The sequence below is a fragment of the Halichoerus grypus genome, chromosome 6 (assembly GCF_964656455.1).
Source record: "Halichoerus grypus chromosome 6, mHalGry1.hap1.1, whole genome shotgun sequence".
Classification (NCBI taxonomy): Eukaryota; Metazoa; Chordata; class Mammalia; order Carnivora; family Phocidae; genus Halichoerus; species Halichoerus grypus.
In genome coordinates this window covers 132,614,966-132,630,384 of record NC_135717.1, presented here as the reverse complement: position 1 = coordinate 132,630,384, position 15,419 = coordinate 132,614,966, and the positions used below count along the sequence as shown (strand labels likewise).

At 38.2% G+C, this 15,419-nt stretch overlaps 1 protein-coding gene and 1 pseudogene across 7 annotated transcripts in view; one reads left to right on the top strand and one right to left on the bottom strand.

Annotated features, from left to right (window-relative positions):
* Window positions 1-2,189: 2,189 nt before the first annotated feature.
* The window catches only part of FRS2 (fibroblast growth factor receptor substrate 2), a 110,369-nt gene continuing 97,139 nt past the window's right edge, over window positions 2,190-15,419 (bottom strand). For all 7 annotated transcript variants that reach the window (XM_036110386.2, XM_078076273.1, XM_078076270.1 and 4 more), the window contains 5 exons: window positions 11,999-12,090; window positions 10,532-10,718; window positions 9,545-9,703; window positions 8,906-9,069; window positions 2,190-7,330 (listed from right to left, as the gene is read on the bottom strand). In XM_036110386.2, the coding sequence (XP_035966279.1) occupies window positions 6,380-7,330; window positions 8,906-9,069; window positions 9,545-9,703; window positions 10,532-10,718; window positions 11,999-12,090 (1,553 nt within the window). In that variant the 3' untranslated portion in view covers window positions 2,190-6,379. The remainder of the gene's footprint in view (window positions 7,331-8,905; window positions 9,070-9,544; window positions 9,704-10,531; window positions 10,719-11,998; window positions 12,091-15,419) is intronic.
* LOC118547155 (U4 spliceosomal RNA) lies at window positions 9,442-9,553 on the top strand (annotated as a pseudogene).

The window sequence follows — 15,419 nt, the reverse complement described above, 5'->3', positions numbered from 1 at the left end:
GGAGCTAGGCCAGAAACAACCAGGAGATCCCCTATTTGGGGACTCCAGGCAATTTGTCCTTTCCCCTTTACATGTGTTTTTGACTCTTCCTCCTTCCTTTGGGGTCACCCTTGTACCCGAGGGGTTAAACACTCAACTTCTGGAACCAGGCTGCATGGGTTTGGATTTCAGCTCTTCTATTTACTAGCTTTATAACTTTGGATGGGTTCCATAGGTCTGCCCACCCTGATCTACAGCAATGGGAGAAATAACAGGATTTGGTGCTTTAAGCCACTACGTTTTAGGGTGGTTTGTTGCACAGCAGTAACTAACCTAAATACTCTTTCAACAATGCCTTTGAAGTGGCATTTATCCAGTTTAACTTCCATTTTCATAAGAGCCTAAATCAGTCTCCCTGCTTCATTAAAATGTCACATCCTCCAGTGTTCCTCCATGTTGATGTCAGAGTATCTATTGTTTCTCCAGTGTTTAGAATCCTCCAAATTCTCACCTCATTTAGATTAAAACAGAAATTCCTTCGTGTTCTACACCTATGTGCTCTCATTTCTTCCTCCTTCTCTATCCCCTATCCCCTACCCTGCAATCTATGCTCCAGTCATACGGAACCCCTTGCCATTGAACAATCATGATTTTTGTATAGTTATATACAACTGTGCCTTTGTACCGTATTCCTTCTCCCTAAGACAATCTTTCCTCCCCTCCTCTAAATCTATGAAGACTCTCATCGAAACACCTTAGGGATTACCTCCTCTAGGTTTTTCTCCAAAATCTCCATTCTTAGACTGAGTTTGGATGCCCTTCCTTTGTCTGTGTCTATATCATACCACTTATATTAAGAATTGGAGTAACAATTTTTTCAATTCTCCTAAGGTATACAGCTAGTACCATTCTAGAGGTATCAGAAGAATTTATTATATACAATTTGTCTCAGGGCTTAGTTCTCTGGGGAGGGGGCAGGGCGGGGAAGAAGGGCATTGCCCCCATTAGAAAACTACAAATCCTTTTGAGCACAAGGACTGCTATCTTTATTAGTAGCACAGGACCTAGTTCATGTTCATCCATTAAATAAGAATAACATGTGAATAGCTACTGTCTTCAAAGGACCTCAAAAGAAAAATACAGAAATTAATCCAAAAAAGTTTTTAATTTCTGAGAACAAATGCCCACATTTCCCAAGATGCGGTCTCTGCCACATCGTAACCAATCTATGGGTTCCATGGTGTCTGGCACACAGTAAGCAGCCAATCATGTGTAGACTTGTCTACCCCTTCATTGTTTAAATGATCTCCATCTTGAGCTGTACCCAAATAGGCTTTGCAGTGTCACACTGTGACTTAAAAATAGGTTTGGAGTCCCAAAGCTGAGAACTACTAGTTTGAATGACCACATAGATAAAACTGTGAGAGAGTCTATCAAATATTTATAACTTCATTTCGCTTTGATGAAACATGATCTTTAACCCATTCATTATATGATCACTTTGAAAATGGAGGCAATGATATGAGACTAAGAAATAAAACCTCTTATCATAAAGTTTTAAGAAATGTATGAAATATAAATACAGGAAAACTTTATATAGGTATCCAACCAAACTTTTATTGGGGTTTTATTGCAATCTACTTTCGGCAATAAGGGGAAAGTAACCATAAGAACTCCGATCAGATTTTATTCAACAAAGCAGTTTTTCATGAATGCTTAAGGTCAGTGTATAGTCAGCTCAGCTTCCAGTATCAACTTGAGTACCTCATTATGGAAATTTATGCCAGAATGACAACAGTAAGGCATTGCAAGATCCTAAATCATCTAAGATTAAACCATATTTTACATGTAATTTTTAGGACAGTATACTAATACTCTACAATAAATAAGGATTTTAAAAATGTGTTGCTTAGCCCTTGTTGAACTAAATTCAATTATTAGCTTATTCTTTAAGTACTCCAGTTAATAAAGGTTTGATTGTACTCCAAGAACTCTGACTTTTCCAAAGATAAAAAAATTAGTTCTTATTTGCTATGACAGAAATTAAGCTTAAAAGCACATTCACACTTGTCCTTAAAAGCATGTTTACATCATATATGAGATAACTTCTCATGCCTGGTGATACGGTTTATATGGCAAAAAGTCATAAGCAAAGAACGACTAGAGGGCAATCCTCCCAGCTCCACGTCCTCCAAAAAGCCACACTTGGCCTCAGTGTAAAAGTTATATTTTATTGCCATGCTACAAAATGTATGAAGTTGGCACTGATAGGGAGAAACAGAGAACAAAGGGTGGGAAGGGATAGAGGGCAAAAGATGTTGTTACATATACAACAAGGTTTTAATCAACAGTGGTAAATTTTGCCAATATTAAAAATGCAAACCAAAATTTAAAATGCTGATATGAAACAGCATTAATATACAATTTATGCATAGTACAGTATCACTTATGTCTTTTATTAGAGAAATGTGGAATGTTTATAAAAGAAATTAACCATAGGGGATAAAATTCCTATTTCATATACAATTTGGCAATGGTAGTCCCACTGTTAGACAATTTTTTATAAAAGAAAAAATTAAAAATCTAACACGCTACCTTTATACAAAGTTGCTATATTTATGCCTTTATGTAGGAAAAAAACATTTATAATGCAAATTAGGACATACAATAATATTACAGTATTATACAATGTAATGAAAATAAAAACATAACACAAAGTTTTTCCTTTATAAAATGTATATTTTGCATTTACTAATGCAAATGTGGCACACCGGTGACTACTGTACTATTAATACCAGTCCGTTTCCATGCTATTATTGTCCAATTGTCATAGAATTGCAATTGTATTGATGCTACAAAAGAATCATGTTATACCCCCAAAAAATGAGGAAGTAGGAATGGGGAATAGGGATGTAAAGAACAGGATAGATAGGGTGCTGGTTTGGGCAGAGTATATTGTGGTATGTCATAAAATATCTGTTAGTTTTTCAAGCCAAAAACATTTTCTATACATTCTATAATTTCGTACCAATGCCTTTATTCAAATTTGGCAAACATCAGGGAAAAGGTAATTAGTACCATATACCTCACATATCAGAAATATGAATGCGATGCCAATACATCAGTTACTTCTGAATGTTGTCTCTGATGGTATGTCTATTTCAAGGAGATATTTTTATATATATATGTATATACACATATACATATATATATATTTACACACACACACTACACATTGCACAAAACACTTGGGCATTATGGGTTAGGAACAGCACAGGGGGAAGTGGGAAGTACTTTTTAGCTTGTTAAAACCTTTACCTTGAGGCAAAAATATGGTGGCACATTACTGGGAAATTATGAAAACATAAGGCCCCTGTCCCATTTTTAATAGAACATTACTGAGGTACATTTTTATATGTTGTGCCACAGATTTTTTTGAGGGGGGGGGAATAAACAAACACTAGCTTGACTTGTAACATTGAACTGTGGGGTCAACATTAATATCTATAAAAACAAAGATTGCTTGGCAAATTTTCATAAGTCCCAAATGTGATCTATTCTGGATATACTGGGAAGTGAAAAGCTTTTTGCTGAGTCTTCAAGAGTAAAGTGCATATCTCATCACTCCACAGCAGCAGTAAATAAAAGGAACGATTTGCCAATCTTCCTGGAGGGAGGGAAGGCACCATATTTTCATTTTTAAAGGAAGATGAAACTGGGAAAGAAAACACATGAAGAAAAAACACAGGTAATACCCATATCAGTTTCCAACCCCTGGTCTGGGATAAAAAGCTGTTATCACCTGTATGGATAAAAGAGGACTCTATTGGGGGGAAAGCATATGAACGATGATTATATTTCCAAAACCAAAAAGTGGGATCCCGTGGTCTATCAACAGAACAGAATATCTAAAATTAGGTCCGTCTCAGAAAATCTGAAACATATGGCCACAATTATATCCCAATAAAATATCTCATTCTAAAATGCACCTAGTAACAGGTACATTCTTCCAGGACAGAGCTTAATGCCCACGACTAGACTACTGCAAAGGACAAGTAGTGTTCTACATTACTTTTTATTAAATAGGAACACAGGTGATTTCCAGAGACATCTAGAAATAAACACCAGTTGTATACATCTTCCTAATACTCAGAGTACCTAAAATCAAATTCGTAGCAGACAAATTGGTCCCATTTTCATTTTTAAAGCACACAGTATTTAAAGCATAAACTGCAATGATTATATTGGAGCTACCTAAAATATATAAAAACTAAGTAGAACCTGGAAGGAAAATGAAAATGATGAGGAAAAGAAAGAAAATAAAGTATCCAACCTCCAAAATGAATCAATAGGTCAGCCCTTTCATTTGGAGGTTCTGTCTTGACTGCTTGTTTTGGAGAAAACCACGTGTACTGGTTCCATTATAATTCTTATTCCACGTTACAAAACCATCACATAAATTTGGCACGATTAGCAATCTACTCAGAAGAAAGCATAAATGGGACAATATATTAAAAATGGAAACTGCACACCTATACCACTGTTCTCTTTTTAGAGAACAGTGAACACTTTAGTAAGCACCAAGTTCACAGAAAAAAAAGAAAAGAAGAAAGAAAATTCTGCTATGCACATAAACCAATGGCACTGAAAATAATAAAGACACCTTTAATAATTTATTTTCTTTATAATGGTCCCACTCTATTATTCTGCTAATCCATCCACTGTCCTATAATTAAGTTATTTACTGATCAGGTTGGGTGCTATATTACTGAAACCTTTCCATGCTAAATTAACCTTAGTTACATCTGGTAGATAGATCCAAATCATGATCTCAAACTTCCTCATATTTAGAGAAAACAGTAACCTAACCTTTCCACTCTACCATCTCTTGTCTTCCTAGTGTTTGAGAAACTGGAACATTCTTGATTTTCCAAGAGTTAGACATATGGAATCTCTTCAGTTTATATAAACTTCAATTCATTTTAAATCTTAAATTATGACACAATCTCATTGCTCTAAGACTTCCTCTGTACCTGCTATGCTGGCAACAATCCTAACGTTCTAACGAAATCAAGGGTTAATCAAAGCTCCAGCTATGAGTGAAAGGACAGCAGAGCTGAGGAGCACTACTGTGGGCAAAGTACAATTGCAGCCGTGGGACGAGGGAATCACTGCTAAAGTGCTGGGGAGAGTGCCCACAGAGAAAACACAGTACCTTTAGGGAACTTTGCATGTTAAAAAGTAGCTTCCTTTTTTCTCGGCTGTTAAAGAGATCACCTATGGACATAAGTGAAGTTTCAAATTGAGCGAATATTTTTATCAGCTTGAACAGTAAACAGCATATAAATAAATACTGGACAAGGGCAACCCTGTTATAGAATAACAGTAAGTTCCAAATGAACCTTCAAAACCACAATTTGACAAAAATGCAAACTAAACAACAACGAACACATAATCCAATTTCAAAACTATATACAGACTCAAACATTTTAAATGGAAAAAAGACATGAAGCAACAAAATAAGCCATCCCAAACGCCAAAGGAAAAAACTGAAGGTAAACGGCAACCCAATGGCACAAACGCCTCCAGAAAACAATGTCACTGTTACTAATCTACAGGAGAGAAACTTCCAAGAGACCGTGGTTCAGATTTCCAAATGTTTTTGGGTAAAGTGACCTGAGACTGATTTCTTGCGTCTAGTGTAATTCTGATGAAGATATGTGGGCATGCCCTTCAAATGACATGAGATGAGTAAACAGAAAATCTTGTCTCCTTCCTGCCTTTCAACACACCAAGAGCGAACCACATTCACGGGCACAGGACTCTTTCTAGTAACGCAGAAGGCAAAGGAACTGACTGGTATATAAGGAGGTGTGGTACTTCTATTTCCTTTACATATGTTTTGGCTCAAGTCAAAAAGCCTACAATTAAGAAATAAAGGATTCCTCATGTTACATGCTGGAGGCCATATACCATGAATAGTGAATCTACAAAGAGTACTTTCAAAGCCTAGAGTTATCTGTTAGCAATGCACATTATCAAGAGGCTTTATAAAATGTTTTAAATGCCAACCATGACTTAGACATGAATGATATGCGTCAGTCCAGAATATTGATAAAAATCAACCAGCATGTCACTCACTTCAACTCTCATTTTAAATAGGCACTGTGAAAATGGGAATGCTGCTGTACAGTAATGAGTAGTATATACTGAAATTAGTGTTCTTTAATGAGTACCTGCTCTACTTTAATTCCCTTTAGTTAAAGAAGCACAGGAAATATTCAGAAAAAAATCTTATCAGTCTATAAAAGGAGTTAGTGTTTAGAAATGAAAATGAAGCACTTGCATCTTCATTTTTGAAAACTTCACAAAGGTGCAAACGATGTACCGCTTTCCAGGCTCACATGGGCAGGTCAGTACTATTATGTCTGGTCTTCCTAGAGGTGCCGTCATCTCGGGGCAGTGCTTTCTGCAAATTGGACATAGCAGCAGTTCTCTCGATGTCTATCACAGCATACAGCTCTGTGCGCCTCGTAGGCGTTTGCGGAAGGGGAGTGGTAGGCGTTTTCGGAGTCTGAGGGTTGTCAGAGTCACTGCCGCCTTCCAAGTCAACCTGTATGTAATTGAGCTGCCTGTGTTCTAAACTTGGGCGTCTGATATCAAAGTTAAAGACTGTCGGAGTACAGTCCCGACGCCTCGAATAGTCTATCTTGTGAGCACTTGCTGGCACTGTTACATTCTCTGTATTTACATAGTTATGCATTGGATCTAGATTATTATGGTAGCCATTTAGAGATGGGGTCTTTGGTCCTAAATTGTCATCTTCATCCCTACTTAGCTTGCGGGCTTCCCAAACAGGAGGCAAAGCTGGTAAATTTTCATAGTTTAATAATGCAGTTCTTCTCTGAGCTGAGTTGTTGATATTCTGGGTATCTGAGGTACTGCTAGATGTCAGACGACCTCTCCTGACCCCTGAGGCACTAGGGATAGATAACCCATTTATATTTTCATACACCAGTTTGTTAACAGAGGGTGCATCTCTTCGCTCGTCACTGTCATATCCAGTGTCCCATTCTGTGCTATTGGCACCACTTCCGCTGACTTGGTCTCTTCCAAGTTGCTCCAGTTTCTCTTTTTCCATTAACTGCTTTTGAACAGGGGTTGGTCCTAAGACAAATTTCACTCCTTCGGGTTCAAGAAGAATCTGAGGGTCCCTGTCCTCAATACTACTTGGTTCTTCTTTTGGTGTGTTGCTTTCAGCATTCGAAATCCTCGCCTCCAATGGGACATGCACACTTGTGCGGTTCTTCCGCTCTTCTTGCACTCCTGTAGTGTTGACATAGGTATGTACCTAAAACAGAAGAGTGGATCAATAACTTGCTTAAAACAAAAACAAAAAAAGGCTGACCGTATCAGTTAAATTTTAATCGATTAGCTTTCTCCCTATACTCTTCCTTCAAAGCTTCTGTCCTTGTTTTTCACTAATAAAAAGGTGGACAGAGGAGAGGATTGTGGAAATACATTCTTTACTTGATAGAAGAATAACTACTCTAGGGGCACCTGGGTGGTTCAGTCAGTTAACGGCCTGCCTTCGGCTCAGGTCAGGATCTCAGGGTCCTGGGACTGAGCCCCATGTCGGGCTCGCTGCTCAGCGGGGAGTCTGCTTCTCCCTCTCTGTCTCAAATAAATAAATAAAAATCTTAAAAAAAAACCAAAAAACAGAATAACTACTCTAAAATAGCACATAACATTGTACTTGGTAATGAAAAGCATTCTGTTAAAAAAAATTCAGGAACAAATTGGGATTACCATTTTGATGTTGTTTTTAGAAAAGCTCATCAATGCATTAAAACATGATTCAGAAATAAGGAATAACAAGTATTAAAAAAAAAAGACAAATTTATCATGATTTGCAGATAATGTGACCAAATAAAGAGATAAACCCTACTAGATTTAATAAGAGTTCTACAAAATGCACTGATATAAAATAAATACCACCTACTAAGAAATCATCACTATTTAAAGAAAAGGTCAATAGTATTTTGAGGGAACACTATAAAAATGTTTGGAAGACTAGGGGCACCTGGGTGGCTCAGTCAATTAAGTATCAACTCTTGATTTTGGCTCAGGTCATGATCTCAGGGTGATGGGACTGAGCCCTGCATCAGGCTTCGCGCTGGGGGAGGGGAGGTGCAGGGGGCGGCGTCTGCTTAGGATTCCCTCCTTCTCCCTCTGCCCCTCCCCCCCCACAAGCGAGCGAGGTCTCTCTCTCTAAAATAAATAAATCTTTAAAAAAAGTTTGGAAGACTATACAAAAAATTTGAAAAAATTCAAAAATAAAATGTAAAAACTGAGGGAAGTGTAATTATAGTAAATAAGAACTCATTTACTATGTAAAGAACACAGAGAAACAGATTTTAAAACAGTAAAAATTTCTTAATGATATGTGACCATTTGGTTTACAAAAGATAAGAATAACTAATTAATATATAGACAATGTTCAACCAAATACTTCATTCCTCAAATGAAAAACAGAATAGTTAGAAACGTTAAATAGCTTCATAAAAACATTGACAACAAAATCTACCTTCCTGCTAGTAGTCCACTGATATAAAGAGCAGTATAAATTCCAAATCCATCAGCGGTTATTATAGCAAGAACTGACCATTAGTTATATCTGTTTTTATCTATAGATGCACCTCTCCTGTGAGCCCACAGGCTACTGTAATGCTACGTTTCCCTCCACACCTTTACGTATTTGGCATATGTTAGAAAATATAAGCTGTTTCCTCGGATTCTTCACTACAAAAGTCATAAACAAACAGTGAAAGCTAAAATTCAGACTAAAATTTCCACCTATCAGCGCAGTAATGCTTTCACTCCACACTTTAATCCATTATCCCGTTAGACAGTAGTACATGCTTACTTGTTCCTCGGCCACAAGCAAAGGATGTGTAGATTCTTCACCTACTGAAGGCAGGCGTGCACTTCCCACAGAAGGATGTCTGCTTGAGGGGTGGGATGAGGCATCTCCAAATGAGGGATATCGGGGATATCCATTAGGTAAATTCTGAGCAGCAAACCCTGGAGCTGAGTTTTTGTTTAGTGGTTTAAGAAGAAAAGCAGGATATCGGGGCAGGACAGAGAGATAAAAGTGAATGAAAATGGAATCTGCACTGAGAAAATTAAGCAAGGTGTTTCTGGCAAGACACAACAGAAACCAGAGCACAAACAACACCCTCCTTCCACTCCAACTTCACATTCACATTATAGGTAACATAGAACTTTTAACATTTTCTTACTTAAAATATTAAAAATGTTTATAATTATAGCTCTAACAGTTTAAAAAAAAAACTGACAACCATTACACTTACATTAGCCAATGGTGATTTCTAAGGCGTTACAGATTAAATATCCATAATCCAAAGTTTATAAATGTCTATTATTCAAAATACAAGAGGGAGCTTTGCGCAGTGGCAGTATCGTAGCCAATGAGGTTTATCTGAGGCGTGATTCTTGCTAATTGAAAACTTCCCAAAATACAAGAGGGAAAATTGGTACTTACTTGTAGGTGTTCGAGGTGTTCTGGGGACTTCCAATTCTGTCTGATGATTATTCCTTTCTACCACTGGCTCTTCCACCACATTTATACTATTATTTTGCATAATCTCTTGCAACATGTTAAATAATTCTTCTGCACGGGCACACTTAAAGGCAAAGATTCCTACAAATATAAAAGAGAAGGGGAAAATGGTAGCTATAGCTTTAAAAAAGATACAGGAACACCTGTCAAAGAACAAAACTGTAAAGTAAGCATTCTATGCACTGACAGGAAGAAAGGCCCTTTAAATAGATGTCTGATAAATTAATGATATTCTCTGTTTCAAAACATAAACCCAAAAGGAAATTCACAGACTAATTTTCCTATGTCTAAGTGAGAGAGCCCAAAACAAGGCAGACAAAAACAAGATTTGAACACTTGCTTTGGTCTGCTTTTTAACAGCAGGGGGCACCCAAGTCACCATTACCAAGGTGATCCTTTACCATTTGACAGTCCCTTGCTGGATGGTTTACTTAGAATCCTTACCTTGTTTAATTATTACAACAGTTCTATAAAGTAGGGATTAGCATTCCTCTCCGATAGAGAAGAAACCTGATGTTCCACAGAGATCATGTAACTTGCCCAAGACCTTTCAAGCAGTAGGTAGCAAAAAAATCAAACCGTGTTCTCTTTGACTCTAAAGTTTAGGTTCTTTCCCCAAAAAGTTGTAACAGTAAAGATACACAGTCAATTTACTGCAACTAATCATCTACTGAAAATCTTAAATAATATGAGTCAAAATTCTGTACAAAGAGAATGTGCTTAATAAATTCCTGATAAATGAAGACACAGTTTACTCTATCTCTTTTCTTAACAATCCACTTAGTTGGGGAATGTTTTTTCTATCAGGAAAAAAGTATTCATTTAAACATTGTAAATAGAATAACTGAAAGAACAATTTTCAAATGTGTTACTGTTTGGGGAACAAAAAAAACTAAAGGATCTACCTACCTTGTCCAGTTTGACACCTTCGGCCACTTTCAAAAGAAAAGAGATTTGAATCATAGCCATAGCGCCGCAGGCAGAGGTAGTGCCATTTTACCGAGTCACGTTTGCGAGTGTATAAAATCAGTTCTGTGTCTGTAAGTTCCATTATGCCAGAACCTAACTCATTCCCATCATCATCCACATTAATGACCTAAAAAAGAACGTTTAATTAGTGCCCACCTAATGTTGTCACTTGACGGTCACACACGTATTTCACCAGTCTATCAGTAAAAGGCACTGTTGCTGATTGGTTCACTTATTCGCTCATTTGTTAGTTCATTCATCAACCAACGTGTGTGCAGGGCATGGACTATGTAGCAGTGAAATATCTGGTTCTATCCACAAGAAGCTCACATGCCCAGTGAGCATAGAAGATACACAAACATGAAGTCAACACAAAGCTGTATATGAGCAATGGACAAATGGGTGCAACAGAGGCTGCAAAAGGCAGTAACTGTGGCCTAGGGTGGCTGGGGAAGCCTTCACATGAGAAGAGGAGGGACTTCGGCTGGGCCTCAGGAGAGAACCAGTGGGTCAGCGGTTGTGGGGCATATCCTGAAGATGCAGTGCTATAGCAGAGACGAAGAAGGTATGTTTCAGAGAGACCAAGACAAGACTGGCACAGAGTTCACGGAAGGGGAGGCCTTACACTGCTGCGTTTCTGAAAATGGCCAGAGACTATGAGTAGTAGGTAACACTTGGAGAAAACTGTCTATATTCCTGGGACTGGCAGAGCGCTTTCCACATATTTTTTCCATTTAATCCCTATAACAATCCTAAACTGCAGGTAATGCTATCTTTTCCACTGTACTGTACAAAACTGGGACAAACACACAGTGATAATGTAACCTGCCCAAGGTCACAAAGCTACAAAGTAACACGGTTTCGACTTACACCTGGGTCTGTGTGATCCAGAGGCCATGATGTATGACAACCTGAGGTCAGGCTACGGGAGACACTAAATGGCTGTGGAGAGGTAAGAAATGGAGCATCTGTGCTCTAGGTAACAGAACACCAGAAGTTTTAGAATGATGAAAGAGGAAGATTAATATGATGTCAACTGCAGGACGGATCACAAAGGTGACTGACTCAAGGCAGAGTTCTGCTAAGAAATTATCCAGACATGAAGCAATGACTGGGAGGTGGTGACCAGACTGAAGAGGCACCTATAAAATGGCATTAAAAATTTTTTTTTTACTAGAACTGTATGGCTCTAATTGGATATAGAGGACCAAATGGAAAGTAAAAGAGGATTCCACACTGTCAGTAAGAACATATTGTCATCATTTGTTAAAACAAGAAAAGGCAGAATAGACACAAAGAGAAATAGAAGAGTCTAGAGATAAAAATGAGGAAGTATGATATATAATGTGAAGAAAAAGAAGAACATCCGAGTAGGCAGAGAGAGATAACTCAACCAGTTTTACTAACCTTAAATTTGTTCCGATGGTTATCTGGGACAGTGTCTTTATCTGGACAGCTACAACAGCTACCCATGGCTTCTTCAGAAGACCATGTGAGCACTACATGGAAGATAATTTGGAAAAAATTATTAAATGTAGGATACAAAACTCATAAAACAGAAAAAGACTTTAGAAATCATCTATCACAAGTCCTGCATTATTTTGATGAGGAAATTTAAGCCCAAGAAGGTACAGGGCTGAGCTAGATTTCAAACATTCAGCTGGTAAATTTTGCTCAGTGACAAGGAAAATAATTTTGTGAGGTAGACTTCATAGAAATCTCAAATTTCCAGTTTAATTTGCAAAGGTCTGCCTATTTTAAAATTATCTTTAAAAAAAAAACAAACAAACCAATTAAGGTCTCATCTCATATGTAACACTATTTAAATAAAGTCATTCATGGAATTAACCCTCAATAGTTTATCAGAAATTTCATGTCCCTCTTTTAATAAAATGCCAAAGGGATGTTGGACTTTAAGGCTGGAAGGTATTTTGATTCTTATTACTCACTGTAGTATATCCTTTATGTACCTCACCAGGCAAAAGCTGACTGGTAAATAAGACACAAAAACAAATTTGGAATATTCATTAAGAGAGAAAACCGAACAATCAAGGAGTAACTCAACATAGAGAATTCTGGGAAAACTGACAGAGCATGTCTGTCTAATCCTTCTTTCCCACACAAGGTTAGAGATAACAGGTTATAGGTGACACTAAGTGTTCAAGAAAACTCCAAATGAACAAAGGAAAAATCCGAAACATCACTTAAAAAAAGGGGAAGAATCAGAATGAACGTGACAATATTTGGAAAAGGGGGAGGGAAGAAAGCACAAGAAGCTATTTAATATTTAAAAACATAAATTTGATAAAACTGGCTTAAAATTCTTCAGGGGCTCTTCACACTACATTTAGAAAAACATTCGGAGCTTGTCAGCATGACACGAGGTTCTTCACCATCTCGTCCCTGGCTACAGATCTAGTCTAAACTCCCTGTCTCTGCTTCAAGCCCTCCCAAGTCATACTCAGCAGTCCCCCCAGAGCAATTTGTCCTGCCACATCCTTCCACACTGCTCCCTTCCCTTCAAGATCCTACTGTGCAGTTCCTTCAGGGAGCCTTCTCTGATTCCAAGCAACTGGGAGAGTTACACCCCCAAGGCACCCTGGGCTTCCCAGTATCATAGCATTCTTCACATTGCTTACTTAGCAGAAATTGCGATAGATCATCTGTTTACTTAACTATCGCTCCCCCTCCACTGTAAGCTCCTTCCCAAGAACTAATTTGCATTCCCCATGCCTAACACATTACCTAGCCCACAGTAGTGCTCTGTCTCTTGTGAGCTGAATGAACTGAACTGTATGTACTTAACAAAGGTAAAGAATGCTGGCAGGTGTAAGTATTAAGCAGATGAAAAAGTGTACCAGTGCACAAACCAAAAGAAGTGATAAGTAAAATAGTAAAGTTAATTAAGACTCGTATTCGGTAGTTTGCTCTAAGTAATATGCCAGCTAAATAACATGGCATAAAGATGATTAAGTCACAGTATGTACTTCTGAAGAGTCATGAGTCTAGAGGGAGAGACAGAGATGTAAACAGATAATGCATTATGATTAAATGTTATATGAAAATATGAGAAGAGTTCTGTGGGCACAGAAAAGGGAGCAAATAACTTTCTGGGTTAGCAGGGCAGGAAGCACCATTTGAGCTGGTACTCAAAAGGGTGAACAGAAACAATGCGCTGGGCAAAAAATAGAAATATGTTACTTGAGACAGTTAAGAGTACAAAGAATACAAAGACAAAGGTCATGAAAGATCATGAAAGGTGGTACTGCATTCAGGAAAAAAGTGAGGTGTCTAAGACGACTGGAGTACAGGGTCGGCTGTAACACAAGCAGGGCCCAAACCACATAAAGGTCCTGAATAACGAGGTAGGGATCTGGGACTCCAAGTAACTTGAAGCTAGATGGCATCCAGTGTCTTCCTAGTCAAATAGATATGACTCTATCATGGCATTTATCACATTCTACTGTAACGTTTATCTGTCTCAACATTCACTTCACTGTGATTTCCCTGAAGATAGGAACCTTTTCTTCTTAATTTTCTAGGGCACTAAGCATATCAGCTGACATAACCATGTCCTGACGTGGTCTGTAAGTGTTTAATTTAAAGAAATTAGGGGCACCTGGGTGGCTCAGTCTGTTAAGTGCCTGCCTTCAGCTCAGGTCATGATCCCAGGGTCCTGGGATCGAGTCCCACATCGGGCTCCCTGCTCAGTGGGGAGCCTGCTTCTTCCTCTGCCTGCCGCTCCCCCTGCTTGTGCTCTCTCTCTCTCTCTGACAAATAAATAAATAAGGTATTTAAAAGAAAAAGATTTGGGACGCCTGGGTGGCTCAGCCGGTTAAGTGTCTGCCTTCAGCTCAGGTCATGATCTCAGGGTCCTGGGATCGAGTCCCGCATCGGGCTCCCTGCTCAGTGGGGAGCCTGCTTCTCCCTCTGCCTGCCGCCCTCCCTGGTTGTGCTCTCCACTCTCTCTCTCTGACAAATAAATAAATAAAATCTTAAAAAAAAAAAAATTAATACAGGCATACCTTGGAGATATTGCAGGTTTGCTTCCAGACCTTGGCAAAAAAGCAATGTCACAATAAAGCGAGTCAAATCAACTTTTGGGTTTCCCAGTGCATATAAAAGTTATGTTTTGCACTATACCACAGTCTATTCATGTGCAATAGCAGTATGTCTAACAAAACAATGTATGCACCTTCATTAAAAAATACTTCATTGCTAAAAATGCTGACCATCATCTAAGCTTTCAGTGAGTCATTATCACTGATCCCAGATCATCATAACAAATATAATAATAATGAAAAAGTTTGAAATACTGTGAGAATTACCAAAATATGACACAGAGACACAAAGTGAGCAAATGCTGTTGGAAAAATGGCTTTGACAGACTTGCTCAAAGCAGGGTTGCCACAAACCTTCCATTTGTAAAAATCACAGTATCTGCAAAGCGTAATAAAGCAAAGTGTAATAAAACAAGGAATGCCTAAAACTACTTAATAAATTATGGGATGAGAAAGAGGCAAAAGAATACTAAAAACATTTTTTTTTCCAGTAGAGGGACAAATGATAGAAACAAAGTCTTACCCATCCTCACCACTGACCTGCTCCTGAACATAAAGAGCTAAGAGATGACTACAGTGTCGCTTCTGCCTCAAAAGGTGGCGCCTCAAAGGAATGTTTTTAAACTATTTCTCAAAAGGAGTAGAAAATCATTCTTCTTTTGTTTTAGTTTTTTTTTTTAACCTTTTTAGGTAATCTCTATACCCAACGTGGGGTTCAAACTCACAACCCCGAGATCAAGAGCCACATGCTTCACCGACTGAGCCGG